Source organism: Trichoderma citrinoviride (assembly GCF_003025115.1).
Source record: "Trichoderma citrinoviride strain TUCIM 6016 unplaced genomic scaffold BBK36scaffold_6, whole genome shotgun sequence".
NCBI lineage: Eukaryota > Fungi > Ascomycota > Sordariomycetes > Hypocreales > Hypocreaceae > Trichoderma > Trichoderma citrinoviride.
In genome coordinates this window covers 1,753,791-1,775,032 of record NW_020194714.1, presented here as the reverse complement: position 1 = coordinate 1,775,032, position 21,242 = coordinate 1,753,791, and the positions used below count along the sequence as shown (strand labels likewise).

General features: G+C 56.4%; 9 protein-coding genes across 9 annotated transcripts; 3 read left to right on the top strand and 6 right to left on the bottom strand.

Moving 5' to 3' along the window:
• Nucleotides 1-49: 49 nt before the first annotated feature.
• On the bottom strand, nucleotides 50-306 carry BBK36DRAFT_1159126 (hypothetical protein; the record flags this gene model as incomplete). The annotated part of the gene is made up of 1 exon (XM_024894171.1): nucleotides 50-306. A coding segment is annotated over one exon (257 nt), but the record flags the coding sequence as incomplete, so codon positions are not given.
• A 742-nt stretch (nucleotides 307-1,048) lies between these two features.
• BBK36DRAFT_1135295 (hypothetical protein) lies at nucleotides 1,049-3,715 on the bottom strand. Its single transcript, XM_024892590.1, has 4 exons — nucleotides 3,508-3,715; nucleotides 1,454-3,408; nucleotides 1,153-1,365; nucleotides 1,049-1,110 (listed from the first exon to the last, which is right to left on the bottom strand). Exons 1-3 carry the CDS (start codon nucleotides 3,550-3,552, stop codon nucleotides 1,158-1,160), a joined length of 2,208 nt encoding a protein of 735 aa, XP_024750510.1. The 5' UTR covers nucleotides 3,553-3,715; the 3' UTR covers nucleotides 1,049-1,110; nucleotides 1,153-1,157.
• A 436-nt stretch (nucleotides 3,716-4,151) lies between these two features.
• Nucleotides 4,152-5,372, top strand: BBK36DRAFT_1095752 (hypothetical protein; the record flags this gene model as incomplete). Its single annotated transcript, XM_024889079.1, has 3 exons — nucleotides 4,152-4,188; nucleotides 4,337-4,644; nucleotides 4,704-5,372. Coding segments are annotated over 3 exons (1,014 nt in total), but the record flags the coding sequence as incomplete, so codon positions are not given.
• Nucleotides 5,373-6,278: 906 nt separating this feature from the next.
• Nucleotides 6,279-7,910, top strand: BBK36DRAFT_1091758 (hypothetical protein; the record flags this gene model as incomplete). The annotated part of the gene is made up of 2 exons (XM_024889033.1): nucleotides 6,279-7,027; nucleotides 7,238-7,910. Coding segments are annotated over 2 exons (1,422 nt in total), but the record flags the coding sequence as incomplete, so codon positions are not given.
• Nucleotides 7,911-8,330: 420 nt separating this feature from the next.
• Nucleotides 8,331-9,857, top strand: BBK36DRAFT_1207189 (FAD-binding domain-containing protein; the record flags this gene model as incomplete). The annotated part of the gene is made up of 1 exon (XM_024897384.1): nucleotides 8,331-9,857. The coding sequence occupies exon 1, from the start codon at nucleotides 8,335-8,337 to the stop codon at nucleotides 9,853-9,855; it is 1,521 nt and encodes a 506-aa protein (XP_024750507.1). The 5' UTR covers nucleotides 8,331-8,334.
• A 665-nt stretch (nucleotides 9,858-10,522) lies between these two features.
• On the bottom strand, nucleotides 10,523-12,173 carry BBK36DRAFT_1117626 (hydroxymethylglutaryl CoA synthase; the record flags this gene model as incomplete). The annotated part of the gene is made up of 4 exons (XM_024890374.1): nucleotides 10,523-10,660; nucleotides 10,735-11,795; nucleotides 11,918-12,020; nucleotides 12,114-12,173. 4 exons carry the CDS (start codon nucleotides 12,171-12,173, stop codon nucleotides 10,523-10,525), a joined length of 1,362 nt encoding a protein of 453 aa, XP_024750506.1.
• Nucleotides 12,174-14,953: 2,780 nt separating this feature from the next.
• Nucleotides 14,954-16,897, bottom strand: BBK36DRAFT_1118297 (hypothetical protein; the record flags this gene model as incomplete). Its single annotated transcript, XM_024890461.1, has 1 exon — nucleotides 14,954-16,897. One exon carries the CDS (start codon nucleotides 16,895-16,897, stop codon nucleotides 14,954-14,956), a length of 1,944 nt encoding a protein of 647 aa, XP_024750505.1.
• Nucleotides 16,898-18,085: 1,188 nt separating this feature from the next.
• On the bottom strand, nucleotides 18,086-18,742 carry BBK36DRAFT_1117744 (hypothetical protein; the record flags this gene model as incomplete). Its single annotated transcript, XM_024890390.1, has 1 exon — nucleotides 18,086-18,742. The coding sequence occupies one exon, from the start codon at nucleotides 18,740-18,742 to the stop codon at nucleotides 18,086-18,088; it is 657 nt and encodes a 218-aa protein (XP_024750504.1).
• Nucleotides 18,743-20,032: 1,290 nt separating this feature from the next.
• BBK36DRAFT_1199869 (hypothetical protein) lies at nucleotides 20,033-20,842 on the bottom strand (the record flags this gene model as incomplete). The annotated part of the gene is made up of 3 exons (XM_024897104.1): nucleotides 20,033-20,176; nucleotides 20,266-20,600; nucleotides 20,692-20,842. The coding sequence occupies 3 exons, from the start codon at nucleotides 20,840-20,842 to the stop codon at nucleotides 20,033-20,035; spliced, it is 630 nt and encodes a 209-aa protein (XP_024750503.1).
• Nucleotides 20,843-21,242: the final 400 nt, after the last annotated feature.

Genomic DNA, 21,242 nt, shown 5'->3' with positions numbered 1-21,242 from the left:
GTTGATCTTGAAGTTGCCGAGCGAGCGCTGCGTCTGGGCGCCCCAGTACTTGTCGGCGGGCACCTCGATCTCGCCAAAGGCGTCGCTCTCGATGCGCTTGTCGGCCATGCTGAGTCTGGTCGCGTGGAAGCTCCGGAGGCCGGCGGGGACGGTGGTCTTGCAGAGAAAGCTGGAGGAGGACGAGGAGGAGTTGGAGTTGGAGTTGAGGTTGGCCTGCGGGGTGCGGCGGCAGAGAGGGGAGGCGCTTTTGAGCAGCAGCTGGCCGGTTGCGCCCGAGGCAGCTCTTGCCGACGCTCGCCGAAGCATTTTGTAGGTGAGTAACAGAAGATGTATTAGAAAGGAAATAAAAAGGGAATAGATCAAGGGTAGATCAATTGGATGCTCTCTGGGTATCCAATTGCAACGGCGGGAGGTACTTATTAGTATGAACAAGCAGCAGAGGGAAAAAAGAAGGAGACAAAATGCATCACCGGCCGGAGGATGGAATACTGTAGAAGCGCCGGAAGAAAAAAATGGGTGCAGGGATGCAGAGGCTCAACAAATGCCGGCAGCCCGGGGGAACGGCGAGGGAAAAAACCGGATCAGAGCTCCGAGCTTGGACATGGAAGTAGTTCCGCCAGCGTAAATACCGCACTGAGCTACTTGTTGCATCCGCCGTAATCCCTGGTATCCTCATCCTGGTGTGCCTTGACGAGCTCCGTAAGGCAGTCTTCATGACAACGACATGAGTAATACATGACAGAACGGGAGTCTCTTCGGTTTTCACCTGAATGATGAATCGAGCAGCTCCTCTGGTGCTGCAGAACCAGGCACGCCCCGATCCGTTGCAATGCTAAAGCCACAGCAGTGTCACCATACCTCACCTATGTCCCATCATCAGTCTTACACGACAACTGAGATATCTATCCAGTATTCATTCGATATTCCCAAGTCATTATTCATTCAGCGAGAAAAGAACAACTGCCAGTGGTATCTTCCCAGAACAATATCAAACAACAAGCAAGCATGCACAGAAAATAAGCCCACACAAAGGAGCCCATTCCACCAGCCAACGCCAGCAAACTCCATCCATCAGCACAAGCGCTGGTTCGTCATCACACAAAGGCCGTTTCAGGAAAACACAACAAAGACCGTCGAGTACAGCTCCGTCCGTCCGTTCAGAGATCCGGCAGTGTCCGCGTCTCGTCCTGCATCATCTCGTCGCCGCCCAGCTCCTTCTCCAGCTCGTCCGCCACAAAGCCCTCGTAGTCGTCCAGGCTCTTTTGCACATGAATCTTGAACTTGATGACGTCGTTCAGCATACGGTCAATCTCCGTGTGCAGCTCTTCTCGTAGCGAGTTGGCTCGTAATACAAGCTGTTCGTATCTAGAGTTGGCACAAGTGGTTAGCTTCTTGTGACATGTTCAACGGGGGCTTCTGCTTTTCGTTGTCGGCCAGGACAATAGAAACTTACTCAATGGTAGTGTTGATCTCGCGCTGCTCAAGCAGCTGCACAGACTCTGTCAAGCCGGCGCGCATCCTCGACAGCTCCTTTTCCATTTTTTCAATCTGCGCGTCAGACCCCATCTTCTGCGCCGTGGCAACCTCCTTGGTCTTTTCGTATTCCTCTTCCGCCGCCCTCACTCGGTGGTTCAGTGCCTCGACCTCGTTCCGCTTGTCCTCAATGGCCTCCTTAATGCCGTCCAAGAGGTCGTGGTCCTTCATCATGTCGTCCATGACGGCGCTCCGCCGCTCCGCAATCTCCTTTCGCAACGCTATGAAGCTGCTTCGGATGGAGCCCCTCAGGTCCAGGTTAAGGACGTGTCCTGGCTGATAACCCGTCGTAGCATCAATCAGCAGTCTGTCTGTTGCCGGCGTGTGCGTCGTGCTGGAGCTCTTCCAGTTGGACGACCCCGGCTCGCTCCCGTTGAGAGTCACCTGCAGCTCATATTCCCTGCCCTTGGCGTTGGCCGCCGTGGCTGGTATGAGCGCTATCTGGTAGGCGATGGTGTTGTATCTGTCAACCATGCGCTCCAACTCGTCGAGCCTTCGACTGGCCTCGGCCTCCTTTTCCATCACCTTCTTCTTAACTTCTTCCAGGCGCTGCCCTGCCGACTCGATGCCCCGTTGCAGACGTTCCCGTTCGGAAGTCATGCGGTCGATATCCTGCATGCTAATGCCCTGGTCGTCGACTGCCTTTTGGAGCCCTCGTCGCTCTTCGTCGGCTTCCCTCAGCTCCTCCATCAGCTTGTCCAACTCCGCTTGGAGAACCTGTATCCGAGCTTCGTATTTTTCCGACCGCTGGATGGCAAGCTCGTTGTAGTCCTCAAACTTGACGCGGTCCTCTTCCATGATTCTGAAGTGGTTGTCCAAGACGGCGGGATCCGGAGTAGACTTTTCGAGATCCTCGATTTCCTTTAGCAGCCTCTCATTCTCAGCCTCCAGCGCCTCGAGTTCCGCAGTATATCTTGAGTTGGATTGTTCAAACGCCCTGGCCATGGCCTCGACGTGCGGGGCCAGTAGCCGTTCTGCATCTTCATCGCCCATGTCGTCGTCCATGGCGAGCCAGTCGCGGTACGCGTTGCTGAGAAAGGCAAAGATGATGTGATCGCCCGTCACATCGACGCCAGCTTCGAGACAGGCATCCATATACTGGTTGTTCGCATAGCCCTCCAACATCTTGGCCAGTTGCATCATCCAATGCAGGAGGCCAAGAAAAGTGCTCCAATTCTGCCCACCCACGGCGGCAATCTGACTTTTCGTGATGCTGCGCTCAAACGGGTATCGAAGCTGCTTGAGAATAGGCGGCACCTCCTGATCGATATTCTTCTGGAACCTGTGGCTGGGGTCAATCCGATGGTATAGCCACTGGAACATGAAGTTGAAGTCTTTCTGGGTCGGCGACTTTAGAATGTTTTGCGACAGCGAGTGCTTCATCTCCATCTCAAAGTTGTGCTGAACCATGTAGTCCATCAGCTCCTGGGCGATTCGCGCCTGGAAGGCTCGGTCCCTCAGCGGCCGCGGATCGCGTGGCACGCCCGCTGCCTGGGGCGTGGTCTGGAAGAAGCTCTGATGGCTGATGGGGCCGACCGTCGACTGCCGTGGGCGATATACGCTGCTGCGCCTGTCGACGTCCATCGACGGCCTCGCGGCCGCTGGTGTGAAAGCAGACGGCGTATACGTCGCCCGGGGCTGCTGGAACGAGGTTCGCTTGACCGACGACAGGCCAAGGTCGGCGAGGCTTGCGCCGGAGGAGGCGCGCTGGAACATGGGCTGGTTCGGACGCGTCAAGGCCAGGGAGTGCCTAGATCCCGACATCGAGCGGCCGTGGCCGGTGCCGTAGCCGGAGTGGCCTGGGTTCGGATTCGATCGCTTCATCGTCGACCCTGGCGCGGGTATTCCGCTGTTTGTACTGAGGCCGCCCAGCGTCTGTGCCGTCTGTCAGCCGACGATGCCTGCGCGCCACAGGCGACCATGCCCCAGATGCCGGCGCTCTTGCGACAGAGGCGAAGGGGAGCCTTAGCCTACCTCTCTTTTCCTGCGGACGCTCCACAGGTTCGTGTCTTGAGACATTATGTCGACGGCTGAGCCTGCGCGACAATGATCGAGGAGCTGGGGAGTGCTTCCTGGCGCGTTTGGCGATCGAGTTCGACAGCACAAGACGGAGTTTTGGCCGCGGCGACGAGGCGGAATTGGGCACACATGTACAAGGCTTGGAAGTTCTTGCGTGGGGCCGTGAGAATTGGGGGGAATGATAAGGCAGGTTGCTCGGTGAGAAAGTAAACAAAGGCCTGATTGGCCGAGAGCGGACTAGCGCGGTTGAGGCGTGGAGTTGGAAACTGAGACGTGGAAGCACGTGACAGACCAAGCGCTGGAAGCAGCAATTGAAAGTCGCGGTGGTTCAGCTGAAGGTACTTCGGTAGGTACGTACCGTTGCCTCGGCCCAGCATGTCTTTTTGTTACCTCTTGCGGCCGCGCTCAGCCATCCCGGGGGTTCCACCACATACATATTACCGAGCTTCATCTCTACCTACGCTGTCGCCGAGTCCCTGCCTACTGTCAGCATCCATCGCCAGCGCCCTGAACCAGCGTCATTCCGTCCATTCTGGTGACTTGATCTCCCTGGGCCTCTTCAGGCTCTGTCCGACTCATCTTGCTCTTGATCCGCCGCCATGGCGATACGCGAGGAGATTGTGGCGTCAGCAGTAAGTCACTCGCTCCATGTCTTCGCGCCAGACACCTCGCGGGCTCATCCCTTTGCTGATATCCAGCTTGTCTAGGCGCAATGTCAGTTTCGACTCAGCACCCCATCATCCGATCTCGCAGCGCCTTCCCGCACGCGATGCTAACCATGAAGCAGTCCTGCAAGACCCCAGCGTTGCAGCGTCGTCCATCGAAAACAAAATATCCTTCCTTCGAACCAAGAACCTAACACAAGAGGAGATCGATGCCGCTCTCGCCAGAGCCGGCGCGGTAGCGCCTAGAGCCCCCTACGCGCCCGCGCCTCAAGGTCCTCCTCAGGGCCCTCCGCAGCAGTACTACCAGCCTTACCCCCAATACGCATGGCAGCCGCCTGCCGCGACCCCTAAGAGGGATTGGAGGGATTGGTTCATCATGGCAACCGTCGTGGGCGGAGTCAGCTATGGTCTCTTCTCACTGGGCAAGGTACAAATTCAGCGATGCGCGCGTCTGTGGCCACACCCGTACTGACTGAGTGACGACAGCGATATGTATACCCCCTGGTAGCGCCGCCTACCCCTGAAAAGCTGGAGCAGGACAAGAAGTCGATCGAGGAGCAGTTTGACAAGGCCTTTGCTCTGGTTGAGCAGCTATCCAAGGACACGGAGGCGCTGAAAGACGCCGAGAAGCAGCGGACAGAACGGCTAGACGTGACGCTGGCGGACCTGGAGACGATCATGGCGGAGCTGAAGACGGCCAACAAGCGCCGCGAGGACGACGCGCAGCGCATTCGCGATGAGGTGCAGGGCCTCAAGGACGCCATTCCGAGGGCCATGAACAACCAGAAGGAGCTTACCGACAACCGACTTGCCGAAATCAACACGGAGTTGACGAGTCTCAAGACGCTGGTGTCACAGAGGATGAATGCCAACTCAAATCCCACCGCTTCGAGCGGCTACTTCCGGGGCGCCAACGGCATCAACGGCACCAACGGGACGAACGGTGTCAACAGTGGAACGGCATCGCCCACAGCAGCAGCCGCCCAGTCACCCAATGAGAGCGCGGCGGAAACGAGCACCACGCCAAAGGCTGACACCGGCAAGGGCCCTGCCCAGAACAAGTTTGGCCGAGCGTCCGGGCTGTCGATTGGCTCTGGCAAGGCGTCGATCCCAGCGTGGCAGATGGCCATGGCTAACCAGACTGCCGGAGCAGCTGCGTCGTCGGCTTCCTCGTCGGGTAAGGAGGCCGAAAAGGCACCGGCCGAGGCGGCTGCCGGCAGCTCGTAAAGCATCTTTGCTTGCCTTGCTTGAATTCCGCCATGCAGCATCAATTGGATAACGGCCCGGGAGCGTTGCACTTTCTTTATGTAATTTAATATCAAATGGATCTCGTTTCTTGTTTTTTCGACTTGCTGGAGTCTGTACGCATTTCCATGGCACATGTATAGAAGGAAGGGATCTATCAGATCAAAATTGCGATTCTTCAGAGAGCAGACAGACGAGTCGCAAGTGACGAGCTGTAGTTGTATTAGGCTGGGGAGCAGTGAGACGCGGGCCGAGGCTCGGGCTTATTGTTCCCGCTGATGCTCACTAAAGACGCACGCTATTAATCTTCATGTTAAGCCATCTACTAATTGCTCGGATTTCTGAGAGTTGCTGACATCATGGACGTCTGAGGACATCCAATACTAATACCTTACGCGCACATACAATCGCAGGCATTAATATGTCAGTCTCAAAAACAGGCTACTTGTCCTCATGATGCTCCCGTTTTCTTGGAAATTAATAGTTTGTCGTTTGTGTATGCATTGGTAGGGATGTCTTCTCCTCATCAGCTCACGTGTCTACCTCTCTGATACCACCCCATGTTGGCCATTCAATGTCAATCTCGCCTCGATTTCCACGTATATATACATGTACATACTAAGTATGTAATCGCCCGACTGTCTCTCATCACACTCGCTCGTTTTGACAACAATTTAACCTCCTATTTATCCTAGATACACCTCTTTTGTTTGCTTCGTTTCTATACATCTCCTCCCTTCAACAAGTCCTCACCTCTTCGGCATCATCATGGACGAACCTCCTTCAAACTTGGCTCCTGCTGCTCCTGCTGCCGCTCCCGCATCGCCCTCTACCGTCTCCAAACTCACCACCAACTTCAGACTGCTCTTCCTCATACTATCCAAGCTCCCTCTCCTGACCCGGGTTGCCGTTCTGCACGCCTTGAGGCTCTCGGAACCGGCCAAATATGTCGATCTGCGGTCCAACCTGGTGGTTTCGTTCATCCGCGCTCTGCTGACACCGTCCACTCCACGACCCATCTCTTACGCTCAGAAACTCAGCACGCGCAACACCGAAATCAAGGGCAGGATATGGATCAGCTTGTACGCCTCGCCGCCGCCTCCCGAAACGGACCTCAGGGACGCGCTGCTTCATGTCGTCGAGAGCATGAGAGACCCAAGCAGCGGCGACGGAAACAGCGTCAGAGTCCCCCAGCTCGTCCCCGTACAAGCGGAATGGACGGGATACAGAGCGGCGGCCTCGAAAAGGGAGCCCCAGCCCGTCATGTCCGAGGCCGCAAAGTACCGCGCCATGATGAAGGAGTGCCGAGAGCCCACGACGGTGCTCTACTTCCACGGCGGCGCGTACTATCTCTGCGATCCCGCCACGCACCGCCATGTCGTCAAGAGGCTGGCCAAGCTGACGGGCGGGCGATGCTACTCCGTGCGGTATCGCCTGGCGCCGCAGGATCCGTTTCCGAGTGCGCTGCTGGATGCGCTCGTCTCGTACTTTACGCTGCTGTATCCGCCGCCGGATGCCTACCACGAGGCTGTGAAGCCTTACCATGTTGTTTTCGCGGGAGACAGGTATGTTTGATTTTCCATCTATAAGTCCAGCGTATAAGGCCTGGTGTACAGAGCGTGCTGTTACTGGTATGACCACTACCTAGTAGCATCATGCTGTGCAACGCTTCTATGTGTCAGACTACTCTTGCTATTTCACCGGCACCGTGGTTGTCAGAGTGGACGTGTCACTGACCGGATTGGCTCTCATTGTTCCTGTTTCGTGTGATACAGCGCTGGTGGAAATCTAGCCCTCGCCCTCCTGCAGCTCATCTTACAGCTGCGCCGTCACGACACTCGCATCCAGTGGTACGGCGAGTCACGCACAGTTCCTCTGCCGGCCGGCGTCTCTTGCGTGTCCCCCTGGCTCGACATCACCCACAGCTCGCCATCGTGGCAGGGGGAAGACCCTCATCCGTTCGACTACCTACCCAAACCACGGCCTGATGTCATGGCTAAGATCCCGCCGTGCGATATATGGCCGGCAAATCCCCCGCGGAAGCACATTTACGTCGACGACGATCTGGTTGCGCATCCGCTGGTGACGCTCCTCATGAGTCCCGGCTGGGAAGGATCACCGCCCATATGGATGTGCACGGGCTGGGAGATACTCGCCTACGAGGACAAGGCGCTGGCAATGAAGCTCTTCGCCGACGGCGTGCCCCTGGTGTTTGAGGAGTACGAGGCGATGCCGCACTGCTTTGCTCTGTTCTTGTCCCATGCCCCTGGTTCTCGGCGCTGTTTTGACAGCTGGGCCAGCTTCATCCGCCGCTCAGTGCAAGATCCGAGGTCGATTGAGGCGAGCGCAACGAGCATCAAGGCTGGGACACTCGAGGAGAGGAGCCTGAAATTCGACGAGCTTCTCGAGGATAGTCTAGAGGACGTACAGGCGTCTGTGGCAATCAAGGCTAGTTTGAAGACGGAATGGACGGCAAGGCTGTGATGACTGGGATGAGTGTATATACCTACCTACCTATAGGCGATATGTGATATGATACACCTTCGACCACTGGCAAGGAACAAGTCAGTAGCATACACGGATGTGTTTGATGGACACTGCAGCTGCTGGACAGTCACAGTCAATGCCCTCAGGGCTATATCGGCCGCTTCAATAGCTGGAGAGCTCCAGTTCCCCCACTGGGCATCTACATACATGTACACACCTTGGTAGTTCTGCCGTTGGGCCCTGAAGCCTTTCCCGACCCCGCCATGCCTCCCCATTGGCTGGCCCGCGATTAGCGACATCGAATTTCAACCTTTATACGGAGTAGCTCCCGCAGCTCTCTCTCAACACCAAGCTTCGTCTCTCTCTCGCACACACATCAACCGTCATGGAGCGCCACAAGCAGGCCGTGAGCAAGATCGCCGGCGCGGTGCGCGGCTACTTTGAGCGCGGCGAGCCGTACCGCATCTTCCACGGGTCGACCAACAGCACGCGGCCGCGGCCCGGCCACCGCGCCGTCGACATCAGCAGCCTGGGCAACGTGCTGGCCGTGGACCGCGGCGCGCGCACCGCCCTGGTCGAGCCCAACGTGCCCATGGACCGGCTGGTCGAGGCGACGCTGCGCCACGGCCTGGTGCCGCCCGTCGTCATGGAGTTCCCCGGCATCACGGCCGGCGGCGGCTTCGCGGGCACCGCCGGCGAGAGCAGCTCGTTCCGCCACGGCTTCTTCAACGACACGGTCAACTACGTCGAGATGGTGCTGGGCAACGGCGACGTCGTCCGGGCCTCGCCCCACGAGCGCGCCGACCTCTTCCGCGGCGCCGCCGGAGCCGTGGGCACCCTCGGCATCACGACGCTCATGGAGCTCAACCTCGTCGAGGCGCGCAAGTACGTGCGCACCGCGTACCACCGCACCCACAGCGTGGCCGAGGCCGTGGCGCGCGTCAAGGCCGAGACGCAGGACCCGCGCAACGACTACGTCGACGGCATCCTCTTCTCGCCCGACCACGGCGTCGTCATCACCGGCCAGATGACGGACGACAAGCCCGCCGGCCAGCAGGCCCAGACCTTCAGCCACGCCCGCGACCCCTGGTTCTACCTGCACGTCCAGGACAAGACGCGCCAGGTCTCTCCCAGCAACAACGAGCCTCCCGTCACCGACTACATCCCGCTGGCCGAGTACCTGTTCCGCTACGACCGCGCCGGCTTCTGGGTCGGCGCCCAGGGCTTCACCTACTTCAAGTACGTGCCCTTCTCCGACTTCTGGCGCTGGTTCCTCGACGACTTCATGCACACGCGCATGCTCTACCGCGCCCTGCACGCCAGCGGCGAGTCCGCCCGCTTCGTCGTCCAGGACCTAGCCATCCCCTACGACCGCGCCGCCGAGTTCGTCGACTACACCGCCGACGAGTTCGGCATCTGGCCCCTCTGGCTGTGCCCCCTCAAGGAGACGCCCAACCCGACCTTCCACCCGACGTGCCAGACCGAGGCCGTCGGCGCCGACCTCGTGCCCCAGCCCATGCTCAACATTGGCGTCTGGGGCTGGGGCCCCGAGGACCACGACGACTTCATCGCCAAGAACCGCGCCCTCGAGGACAAGCTCGTCCGGCTCGGCGGCCGCAAGTGGCTCTACGCCCACACGTACTACTCCGAGGACGAGTTCTGGCGCGTCTACGACAAGCCCTGGTACACGGCCCTGCGCGAAAAGTACGCCGCCACCACGCTGCCCTCGGTCTACGACAAGGTCCGCATCGACGTCGAGGCCAGCAGGCGCGAGCGCCAGCAGTGGAAAAAGTCGCTCAAGAGCAGGTGGCCCGTCGGCGGGCTGTACGGCATCTGGAAGAGCATTCTCAGCGGGGACTATAATCTGCATAGACACGCCGAGTGGAAGTACAAGGGGGATGAGTGATGCTTAGGTACTATGGAAGAAAGGAAAAGATGACAAGAACTGTAGGATATCAAAGCGAACAAGAATAGAATAAAAGGGGTGCGGATAGACCATAGGAGTTGAGACGGACACAAATTACACACCAGCATGATAGCGGGCAAAAGAAGGAGACAACACGGACGGGAAAATGGAGATTATGGGCGTGGACATAGAATGGAGAGCATGAAAAATGAATACCCTGAGCAATGAGAAGACAAGACAAACGGATCAAACTTCTGGCACATCGTGTCTATTGTATACATCATTCATTCCATCCGCTCGATTCAGAGGCTTAGCTTATTCTATGAACAAACACCATTAGTGCCCGGCCAGACGGAGTGCGTCGTCGCCTATATACCCCTAGCGACCTCATTATGTCTATCCAGAAAACAAGACAAAATGTCGTCAAAACAAATTCCAAAAGTCTTCACCTGCATATCCTCAACAGATGAGTCTATCGCTGTGATCGTGCCGTGCCGCACTGCACGTTTTCCCGTCGTTAAAAAGCAAAAAGAATTTTCGCCCATTGGTGGTCAAAAATATAAGACGCCGTGTGCTCCGATGCCGCACAATATTTTATTCAAACAGAACAAAAAAGGGTATTTTTCCCCCCCGCAGCCGACGAGGCTGGAAAGGAGAGAGAAGACGTTTAGGCCTTGACGGCGTACTCTCGCTTGAACATGTCGTCGACCTTCTCCAGGTAGTAGGTGCCGGGGGCGATGGTGGAGACATCGCCCTTGGGAGTGTAGTTCTTCTGGAGATGGGCCTGCTTTCGGAGGTTGCACATCTAAAGGGAATCAAAGTTAGCAATCGTCCATTGTTCAACTGCGGAGACGGGTGGGTGGAAGATGAGATACTGACCTCGTCATAAGTCTCTGGGGGCACGGCCTGGCGGGCCTCGAGGCGGGTGGCAATGTCCAGAGTCTTGCCAATGGTCTCGACGCTGCCAACGACGCGCAGGGACAGGAAGGTGGCGGCGAGACCGGAGCCGTAGCTGAAGAGACCAATTCGCTTGTTCTCGAGGGCCTTGCTGTCGGCAAAGGACAGCAGGCTGGCCAGGCCACCCCAGACGCTGGCGCAGTACATGTTGCCGCACAGGGTGGCGACCTGGATGGCGGGGTTGACGCGCTCCTGGTAGCGCTTCTTGGTGAGCGTCATGAAGACCTTCTCGAGAGCCTTGTCGGTCAGGGACTTTTCGTAGTCCATGTCGCGCAGCTCAGGGGCCACCTCGGCAAAGGCAGGGAGGTCAGCGTTGCTGAGGAAGTCATGGTACAGCAGTCGGGCGTACGACTTCTGGACCAGCTTGCAGGTGGGAGCGTGGAAGGCAAGGTAGTCGAAGCGGTCGAGGGGCGTCTTGGAGGAGTCGACACCGTTGGCGTTGCCGTTGGTGAGCCTGGCCTCCTTCTTGTTGTAGTCGCGGTAGGCGGCGTCGAGGGCGCGGGTGTAGCAGGTCAGCGAGAAGTGGCCGTCGACGACGGGGTACTCGCTGGTCAGGTCGGGCTTGTAGAAGTCGTAGGCGTGCTGCATGTAGGTGCCGCGCAGGCCGGGCTCGACAACAATGGGGGCATTGGGGCCAACAAGAATGGCCACGGCACCGGCGCCACCAGTGGGGCGGGCAGCACCCTTTGCGTAGAGGGCAATGTCGCCAGCGACGACAATGGCATCGCGGCCGTCCCAGGCGGACGACTCGATCCAGTTGACGCTGTTGAGGAAGGCATTGGTGCCGCCGTAGCAGGCGTTGAGGGTGTCGACGCCCTCAATGTTGGTGTTGTCGCCAAACAGCTGCATCAGCACCGTCTTGACCGACTTGGACTTGTCCAGGATGGTCTCGGTGCCGACCTCGAGGCGGCCAATCGAGTTGACGTCGATGTTGTAGTTCTTGATGAGTCTGGAGGTGACGGTAAGGGCCATTGAGTAGATGTCTGGGGCAGAGCCGGTCAGCCTGATGCTTCAATTCAAATTTCAGGGGGATCAGGCGAGAAGAGAGAGAGAGCGAGCGAGAGAGGGGCTCGACACGGCAGAATGTCGAGACTTGTCCACTTACCCTCGCGGTCGTCGCAGAAGGCCATCTTGGTCTGGCCTAGACCAATGGTGTACTTGCCGGCGGCAACACCGTCGAACTTTTCGAGCTCGGACTGCTCGACATACTGTTTTGCGGTGGTTCAAGTCAGTCAATGGCTTTGTCTTTGGTGAAGAAGAGGCAGAAGAAGCAGAGTGCATGGAGGGGCAAATGAGCGAACCTGGCTGGGGAAGTAAATCTCAATGGCCTTGATGCCAATGTTCTGAGGTCGTGCGGCCATTGTGGGAGTGGGAAAAGAATGCAATTGAGCTTGAAGAGAGAAGAGAATTGGAGGAGAAAGGACACAAGAGAGAGAGAGAGGAATGGAGAGAAACTGGGGGAAAGGAGAAAAAGAGTGAAGCTCTTGAGGAAATGTCGACCGTGTCAATTGTGGCGGCCCTGGTTGTCCATTTAAAGGTTTTCACCGCCCTTTGTGGCAGGCGGTGCGGTGCGCAATCGCTGTCTGGTACTACTTGTAGCGCCTGAGCTGCAGCAGCAACAGGGGACCGCAGGGGACTTGCAGCGCTTCTGCCAGGGGTCGGGCCTAGTGGGCGTTAGTGGGCTCTGGTGGGCTGTGGTGGGGTTTGGCAACCACTACGACGGTGCGGCAGCGCTGTGATTTGATCCCTGTGGGAAATGGCACACGCACACGCAGTCAGTCAGCCAGCCAGCCAGCCAGCCAACGCGCAAATCGCGACTACGAGTACGGGAGAGCGAATACTACTTCCAAGTTGTGCTTTGTGCCTGAGCACGCAGATGACACGACTGCTTCTCCTGTTGTTTGCCTTGATCTTGCCCAAGTCCCTGGTTGTTTTCCCAATCCTTTTCCCTCTTTCTCGCCACGGCAACTCGCATCCCTACCATTGGTTTCAATTGCCGTGTCTGCTAGTCTATCAATCGTCTGCTTCTTCTTATCAGTGGCCGCACGACCTCTTGCTACCACCGTGTCCCCTTTCTCACTGCCCCTTCGTCTGCCTCGTCTCCGTCACCATCTATGTAGGCATCATCTGCTCCATATTTCGCTTCTAGTCTAGATCGAGTGATTATACCCTCCGGACGGGTCCTCCTTCTACCTCCCAAAATCGGGGCCTTGGGTGCCAGCTCGACCATCTCTGCCTCTATTCCCATCTCATCCTCGAGATGCAGAATCTCACGCTCCCATGCGTTGTCAACCGCCCCACCACCACCTTTTCGTCGTCTCCCGCATTTCCCACGATAATACTTGTTCGTGCTAGTAGTACTACCTGTTCTGCCTGTGTACAGATTGCTTCTTCAAACACGCCATTTCCTCCTCCTCCAGCTTGGGCTCCACCGCCATCGAAGGAAGACAAGAGACTAGCCAGCCGACCGGAGGCTCTTGAGCCGGCCAGAGGGTCAAATCCCACCTTTTGCCCCTCCACACAATTTTATCTATCCATCTGATAAGGACGTAGGTCGTATGTACGAGTATGTACATAGTATCTTGGGGACAAGGAGCATCTGGTTTATAAAGCGGGAAAACCCGCGCATGTACTTGACAGTACTACTACAGTCCTCGGCACGACGATGATGCCAGACAAAGCCTCATTAGAGCCACGGTGGACTCAGAGATCCATCAATGGCTCACTATATACACATCACACATTGATCCTTTGTGGCCAAGACCAGGCGGGCTCTGTGTTCGTGATACAAGGCTGGCTAACTGGCTGGCTGATCATTACCGGCGTCGTAATACTACTCATTTTCTCTCATCGTCAGCTCGGTGTTTCCAGATGCATCATTGGCCGTGCTCTCGGGACGTGCAGCGGCCGTTTGCATGACCAAGAATGACTTGATTCCCGTCTCTTGCTAAACGTTCAGCTATGTATGAGACGGCGCTGCCTAATGATATCCCGCTCAGGCTAGAAGAATTATCTGATGAGATATATTTGCCCACCACCGTAAAATCGCTCGCATCATGCCCACGAGTCCAAAGTCCAAACAACTGCCGTGACCCCAAACCAGCAAAAGTCCAGCGAAGATGCAAGACATTGTGCCTACCTGATTTGGCATTTTCCTTCCATCGCATGCCGCTCGGATTCCGGCCGCCTGCCCGGCCCCACTCCCGGATGCCGCGCCAAAGGTTCGGATGAACCAGAAGGTTAGAAAAAAAAAATACATCAGGTAGTCTAACATTGAAGTTTCACAAGCCAATTTGCGTTGAGTACGAGACAAAGCAACCAGACACGCGTCGCTACGGCTGAGGATTCTGTCAATTTCTGATGAAGATGCAATCTATCACACACGGCAGGGCAGGTACTAGTACTACTACTAGTACTAGCATCTACAATTTATTAAACCGTGGGATACGTATTGGGAATCATTTCCCACCGCAGCTCCCAAATGCGCGTTGAAACATTTCAAGATTGGAACAAACTGTAAATACGAATACGGCAGCACTTAGTCAGGCACGCCGCAACGTGCTTGTTGTGCCAGCCCACCCACTGCGACTGCGACCCCCAAGCAAAAAAAGCCCACGGCATGTACCGATACGAATACGCGTCCCGAGATGCCAGATTTGTGCGGTAATTAGATAACACCTTTTGTTCCCAACAAAGATTGAAAGCTCCAAAACCCACAACACCATTTGCATCTGTTGCCGCGATTGGCCAGCAAATGGCAGATCTGGTCTGTTGTTTCTGATGGCGTACTCGGATTATGGATGGGGTTTGCCCGACGGTTATCGATAATCTCCAAGTTGGGAAAGTCGCCGACTCGCTCTATCTACATGGCCGTTATCATGGAAACGTGTCCTGGCTCTTGAAAGCGTTGTGATGACATCGAGTTGTCTTTTGAAAGCGCCGACCAATGTCAAGTTCTTTTGATATGCACATGCCTGTCATCCGAAGAGTATTCTCTAATTCGTGTCCTTATTCTCATTCTATGTTCTAGATGATATCCAAGAAATGGTGTCATTTCACCCCAAGCCCCGAAATCCTCCCAATCCCAGAAAACGCCGTGCTATGCGATCCAACGTCTGACCATCCTTCTGTACAAGGCTCGTCACACCCGCTCATACTCTGAATCCGACGCGGTATTCTTCTTGTCGTCCTTGGACGCCTCCGCCTTCACCTCGTCTCCCTTGCCAGCATCGTTCCCCTCTACTGCGGATGGAGATGCCTCGACTGTGTCATTGGCACTCTTGGCTTCGGTATCCTCCTCCTTCCGGTCCGAGCCTTCAGTCTTTGCCTTGCCGTCCTCGCTCTCCTGCTTCTTCTTTTCCTCCTCTTCGGCCTTGCGCTTCTTCTCTTCCTCCTCTTGCTCCTTGCGCCGTTTCTCAGCCTCCCGCACCTCCTTCTCCTTCTTGTCCTTGCGAGTCTGGGTTACCCAAGCGTCCGCAGCGGCAATGGCATCCTCAGGAGAGCGCTTGTGCCTGAGCAGCAGTCCCTGGATCTCGGCAGGACTGAACTCGAACTCGGGGATCCTGGCAGAGAATTCCAGGGACAGGGCCTCGATGCGCTGAGAAATCTCCGCGTGCTGCTTGGCCCACCGTTCCTTTGCAGCAGCATCAGGCGTGGCAGGCCTCGACCCGGTGACACGCTTCTTGGGCTTGGAGGCGACCTCATCTGAAGGGATCTCGCTCTCAAAGGGGGCATAGATGGCTCGGAAGATGGCCTCGGTCATGGTCCTGTCGGCGAGGCTGAAGGGGACCATCATGTCCACCCGGCCGGGGCGGATCAGTGCCTTGTCCAGTTTCTCGATGTGGTTGGTCGTCATGATGAGAAGGCGACCTTCCTGTGAGGCAACTCCGTCCAGGATGTTGAGCAGGCCAGAAAGCGAGAGGCGACCGCCGCCGGATGCTGTGGCTGGGCCCGTCGACCCGTCGACTCCAGAGGGACTCGGGGTGGGAGGGCGGGAGGGGGTGAGATTCGGCTCTTCTCGGGTGTGCGTCAAACCAGCAGTGTCAATGTCCTCGAGGAGGACAAGGCAGCGATTGGGCAGGTTGCTGAAGAGAGAAGAGAGGCCCTCCTCGGTGGCAGCGATGGAGCTCAGGCTGACGATGTAGATCTTCATCCGGAAGTATCCTGCCAGGGCCAGGCTGAGCGAGCTCTTTCCGGTGCCAGGAGGTCCGTAGAGAAGGTAGCCGCGTCGGTAAGGGATGCCACGGTTCGCATACCACCGGCGAGTGGCAGGGTTGAGGTAGTCGGCAACATCGTCGATCAGGTCTTGCTTCATCTTCTCGCTCAGGATGACGGTCGAGAAGGGTCGGTTAGGACGGGACATGCTGCGCTGCCAGTAGGGCTCCCCGCCGTAGCTGGGGCTGGCGCTGCGGTAGATGAGAGTCTTGCGCTCGTCCTTCTTGAGGTAGAGCTGACGGGCCTCGATGAGGAGGTCCTTGAGGAGGCTCGGGTTGCGTCCGAAGCATGAGATGGAGAGCTCCTCCCGCTCGCTGGCGGACTGGAAGTTGAGCTGCTGGTTGTTTTGGATGCGCTCAAAGAGCATAGGCCAGCCCTTGTACCAGAACAGGTGAGAGCCAAAGGAAGGGGTGTAGTGAAGAGCCTGTTTGGGTCCAATCATGTCGACGGCCGCATCCTCCTCGCCATCCTCATCATCGCTGTCGTCCTGCCCGGCTCCCCAGATGTAGCTGTTGCGGGAATACAGGTCGGTGTTGACCAAGAAGCGGCGCGAGTTTTGCGAAAAGGCCTGGCGCGAGATCCAGAGCATCAGCATGTTGTAAGTCTCATCGTCGGTGCGGACCCTGAAGGACGACATGAGGTAGGCGTCGATCCAGGCCCACACAGAGTTGCTGAAGTAGCCCCAGAGGAAGTTGAGGCCGAAGACGGCGACGAGCAGAGGGATGTAGAAGTTGAGGTCGATGCCCAGGTAGGTTTGCAGGGCGGTGGTGAGCATGGAGAAGCCGGGGAAGAAGTAGTTGAGCAGGGCAAACTGGGGGTTGGGGACAATGCCCTCTGCAAACTGCGCCGACATGTTGATGAGGGGATCCATGCTGTGCTGCGTATGTACGGCAATGATTGAATATGATTGCCCAACCGCTGACCCAACCCGGCTGGCAAAGCCTTTTGCCCAAGCTCAATCACCCTCTACCGGCTGTATGTAAGGTAGTATGTGGTAAGGCGACAGCGACCAGGTCAGCAAAGCCGAGTTGTAAGTGCGGCGTCTGTCTCACCAGCCCACCAAAGCAGGACGGAAAGGAGTAGAGATGGATGTTTTGTGTATGAACTGTGTGTCGTCGAGATGGCCGAGATCCAGACGCCCTTTTATACGTGCAAGAACCAGTGAACCCTTCCGACCAAAATCGAGTTGCAATTTTCAACCTGTGGTGCTGCGGCCTAGAAGGCTAGCGAGACCCCTGGTTGGCCAGCCGGAGGCTGTGGAGAGGCAGGTTGGCAGATGGCGGCTGGTGACTCTCGCCGAGGTGGGACTGGCCGCTGTGCTTGGCTGCCTGTTTGCCTTCTGTTCGTTGTACCGGCAGTACATATGTAGAGGATCTACCGTAGGAAGAGGAACATCAATGCCAGGGAAGATGCCCGATTGATTGCCCGACTGAGTCACTCAAGAGCCGGAGAGGAACCGTTGTTGGTGCTCCAATCAACCGTAACCGCCAGCTAAGCCTCGATCCGCTGGATGCCTCGTAAGGCTGCCTGGAGGTTCCCTGGTTCCATCTCCATCCATCTATGATCGATCAATCATCACATGGGAAAGGAGGATTCGGGTTGACAGGGTCCAAACAAGCGCGAAGCCAGGTCGGGCCAAGTGCACGTCCATCGCTCAAGCAGCACAGATGCAACGGTTCATCATTCCGGTGAAAGTTGAAGAACGAAAAGTGGAGGGCAGCGGCGGCCGCCTGTTGGTGAATTCAGGTTCAGCTACCGTATGCACAGCCACCTCACTGTCCCGGCGAACCAAGTGTGGCTAGTGTCGCTCACTTACAGCGGCCAACCCGGGAAGGCATCAACATGAACCTTCAATCTCTTTACCTCACACCGAGAGAATGACGAAACCTACATGTACGACGAGTGAGCAAATGAAATGAAAAGGTGGATCATCATGAATCACAGTCTGAATCAGTTGATTATTCTTTGTTCCCATGCAGCCGCATCATTAGGGTAAGGTAGTAGCGACTGAAGCCAGAGACGTCACATCTTGATAACAGGACGTCAACATGGAGACGAATCAACAAGTCTGTTTCCTTCGAAAAGACGGCATCGAACTCCCTCCAGGCAGATTCACCACCGGAGGAATGCCAAACGGAAAGCCAGCAGCAGGTTTTGGCTGACCATACCCCGGAAGACCAGAAGCTTGAGGAGGCACCATGCCCGTCATTGACCCCCCTGTCCATGGTGGTGCGCGAGAAGACGATGCCGCCGCCTCAGGGGGAAAGTTGAGCTCCGGCGGCGCCGCCTGGGACGAAGCCGCAGATTGACTCCTCTGCTGGGTGGCGGTGGTGCTTCTCTCCCTCGACGTCCTGCTCCGGCCGCGCTTCTTCTTGTTCTGCCGGTCCTCTGGCACAACGACCCAGAACAGCTGCGTGTCGCGCCCGAAAAAGTCCCACCTGGGGCCACCACTTGCCTGCTTGTCGTTGTCCTTGGTCTCCGTCCTCGTCATCTTCTTCACCGTCGTCGGCAGCGAGGCGCCCGCGGCGTAGGCGATGAACCTCAGCGGCAGGCCTTTGTCTCGGGATAGGGGCAAGTACTCGGACTTCCAGCTGCTGCTGCTGCTGCTTTTGGAGCTCCGATGGGAGGAGCCCCCGGCCGTTGAGGAGGGCCGTTGGCCGTTGGTTGACGAGGATGAGGTCGAAGTGGACGAAGAGGAGCGCAACGAGGAGGGCATGTTGGCGAGTTGGGGGACGCAAGGCCAGTTGAAACGGATCCAGGCTTGATGGGTGTTTTGCACTCGTTCCCGTGATGGATGTGAGCTCTTGTTGTCGCCATGGCCAAGGATCAGACGATGGACTTACAGAGCAGGTATGAAAGCTAATCTTATACACCTTTGGCGACTCTCACAGAAGACCTTCGACAAAGGAAGAGAGAGGTGGATTCCACCTGTCCTTTATCAGGCCCAGGTAGCCGTCACACGACTGTCTGTCTTTCATTCTGCCCGTCTCTCTGTCTACACGCCGCTCGTTTGCTGTAAAAGCAGTGAATGTATGCGTGATGCCGCGCAGTGCTGCCACTCTCCCAAGCGAACAGCCGCAAAAAGAAACGCTCCGTACGATCCCGGCAGCCGGCTCTGACGCGGCATTCATCCTGCGTCATGCCAGCGTACAAAGACACAAGTAAGCTTAAACAAAAAGAAGAAAACCAAAAACAATCCGTGATCAACTGTAAGCCGGAACGTGGCTTACACAAACGTGAGGTGTTGCAAAAAGATGAAGACATACTGGACATGTTATCACGGCCCGATACATGCAGAGCTTCACAGTCATCAAGATCTTGCTTGTGAGACGTATTCACAACAGTCAATAATCCAGCAACGCCACTGCATATTGTTCGCTTTGCCGTCTGCATGATTTACTGCATACGGGATGCCGATGGAGGGGGAAACACACTTGGGGCTGCAGATGTGCGACTGAAAAGCCCAGACGTGGATATGGGGGACACTGCATGTGAAATGCCGATGATGGCTGCAGATTGTGGGCGGCACAGGCAGCCGAGACAAACAAGCTGGCCTGCATCTCTGGTTCGTTCGTCCTTGGTTTCCTCTGGTGATGCGAGAAGGACAAGGGAGGGGGGCACGATGTGGAAGAGGACGGGATGCAGACACCCGGGTGGAACTGGGGCTTGGGAACAAGGGTATATATCAGGATCTTGTGCAAAGTAGCAAGATGCCGTCATCCATTCGTTGAGATCGGTAGTAGTAGTAGTAGTAGTATATACAGTAAGAAGCAGAAAAAGGTCGGTAAATCCAGCAACCATGTGGCTTTTCTAATATACAAGTATTCGAACATTCTCTTGTGCTTCTTCCTCTGTTGATGGTGCCATCCCTCTCATGTGTTTCTTTTGGGTATCGTATCATCATCTCTTTCGGCTGGTTGTTTGTAGGAGCTCTGTTTGCTCTCGCTCCCCTTTCTTGACGTCTTTTGTCTTCTTTGCGCTCTCCGAGTCGTCCAAGATCAACAGATTATAGATCGTCGATGAAGACGCCCTTGGAGATGGTGATTGTGCCAATGTCGGCAAAGCCAATATCGGACGAGTTGAAGCAGTTGGTGTCGTTATGGGGGGGAATCCGCTTGTCACCCGGCTCGACAAAGGTAATGTCGACGCACTATTTCTGTTGTGTCAGCCCCTTACATTCCTGATCTATCTATCCCATCACTCCACGACTAGACCATCTTTTGCTTCAAAAAAACGCACCGAAAACAGGGCAGCCCCGTGCTGCGCATTCATGAGCACTTGAATCGTCGCGTTGACGCCCGCCTTGATGCCCAGGTCGGCCGGGTTCGGGATCTGCACCTTGTCGAGGCAGACGGTGCCGGGAAAGGGGTTGTTGCTGGGCCCGACGATGGAAAAGGGCGGGACGATCTGGTGCTTCATCTCGAGCGGGCCGCCGTCGGGGCCGTCGGTGCCGAGGCCCAGGTTGACCTGCAGCATGGCCGTCGCGTGGCCGACGAACCAGCCGGGCTGGAAGGAGATGGGGCCGCCGGTCGTGGGCCAGTATGTGCGGTTTGTGGTGAGGGGGATGCCGCCGCCTTGAATCGCCATGTTTAGTTATTAGTGGTTGAACGTGAGAAAGAAGAGATCCTCAGAAATAGTATCCGAGAACAGCTGGGGTTTGCTTACAGGGATACATCCACTGCATGCCGTAGGGAAACGTCTCGTTTGTAATGAGGTTGTCGCCGCGCCAGCCGGGATAGACGATGACGGTATGCGCCCACGAGAGGAGCGGGAGGGCAAGGAGGCAGAATGCCGCAAGGAAGCCTGTCGCAGCCATGGTGCCCGATGAACAATTCAGCTCAAGTCGGTTTTTGAGAGAGGTGTCGAAGCAGCAAATCGTCTTCCAGCGATACTGTGGAGTGTTTGAAAGCTGAATGCACAAGATGCTGTTGGTCGCGTCGATTCGGAAGATTTTAGTGTTGCAGTCAATGTAACGGCGTTTCGTCAGAGGGTCGCTGGGCTCTACAGACGTGCGCTCTCGAATGATATCATGACGGGGGGCGATGGATGAGTAGAGACAAAGAAAGCAGGACGAGGGACGGAATGGTTGAGAGGTTTGCCGGAGAGAGGGAAAATAAACAGACACAGATGGGAGAGAGAGAGAGAGATGACATGGAGAGAATCTCACCTGGAAGGACGAGCGCCTACTGAGGCATGTTATGTATGTATGCAGAACT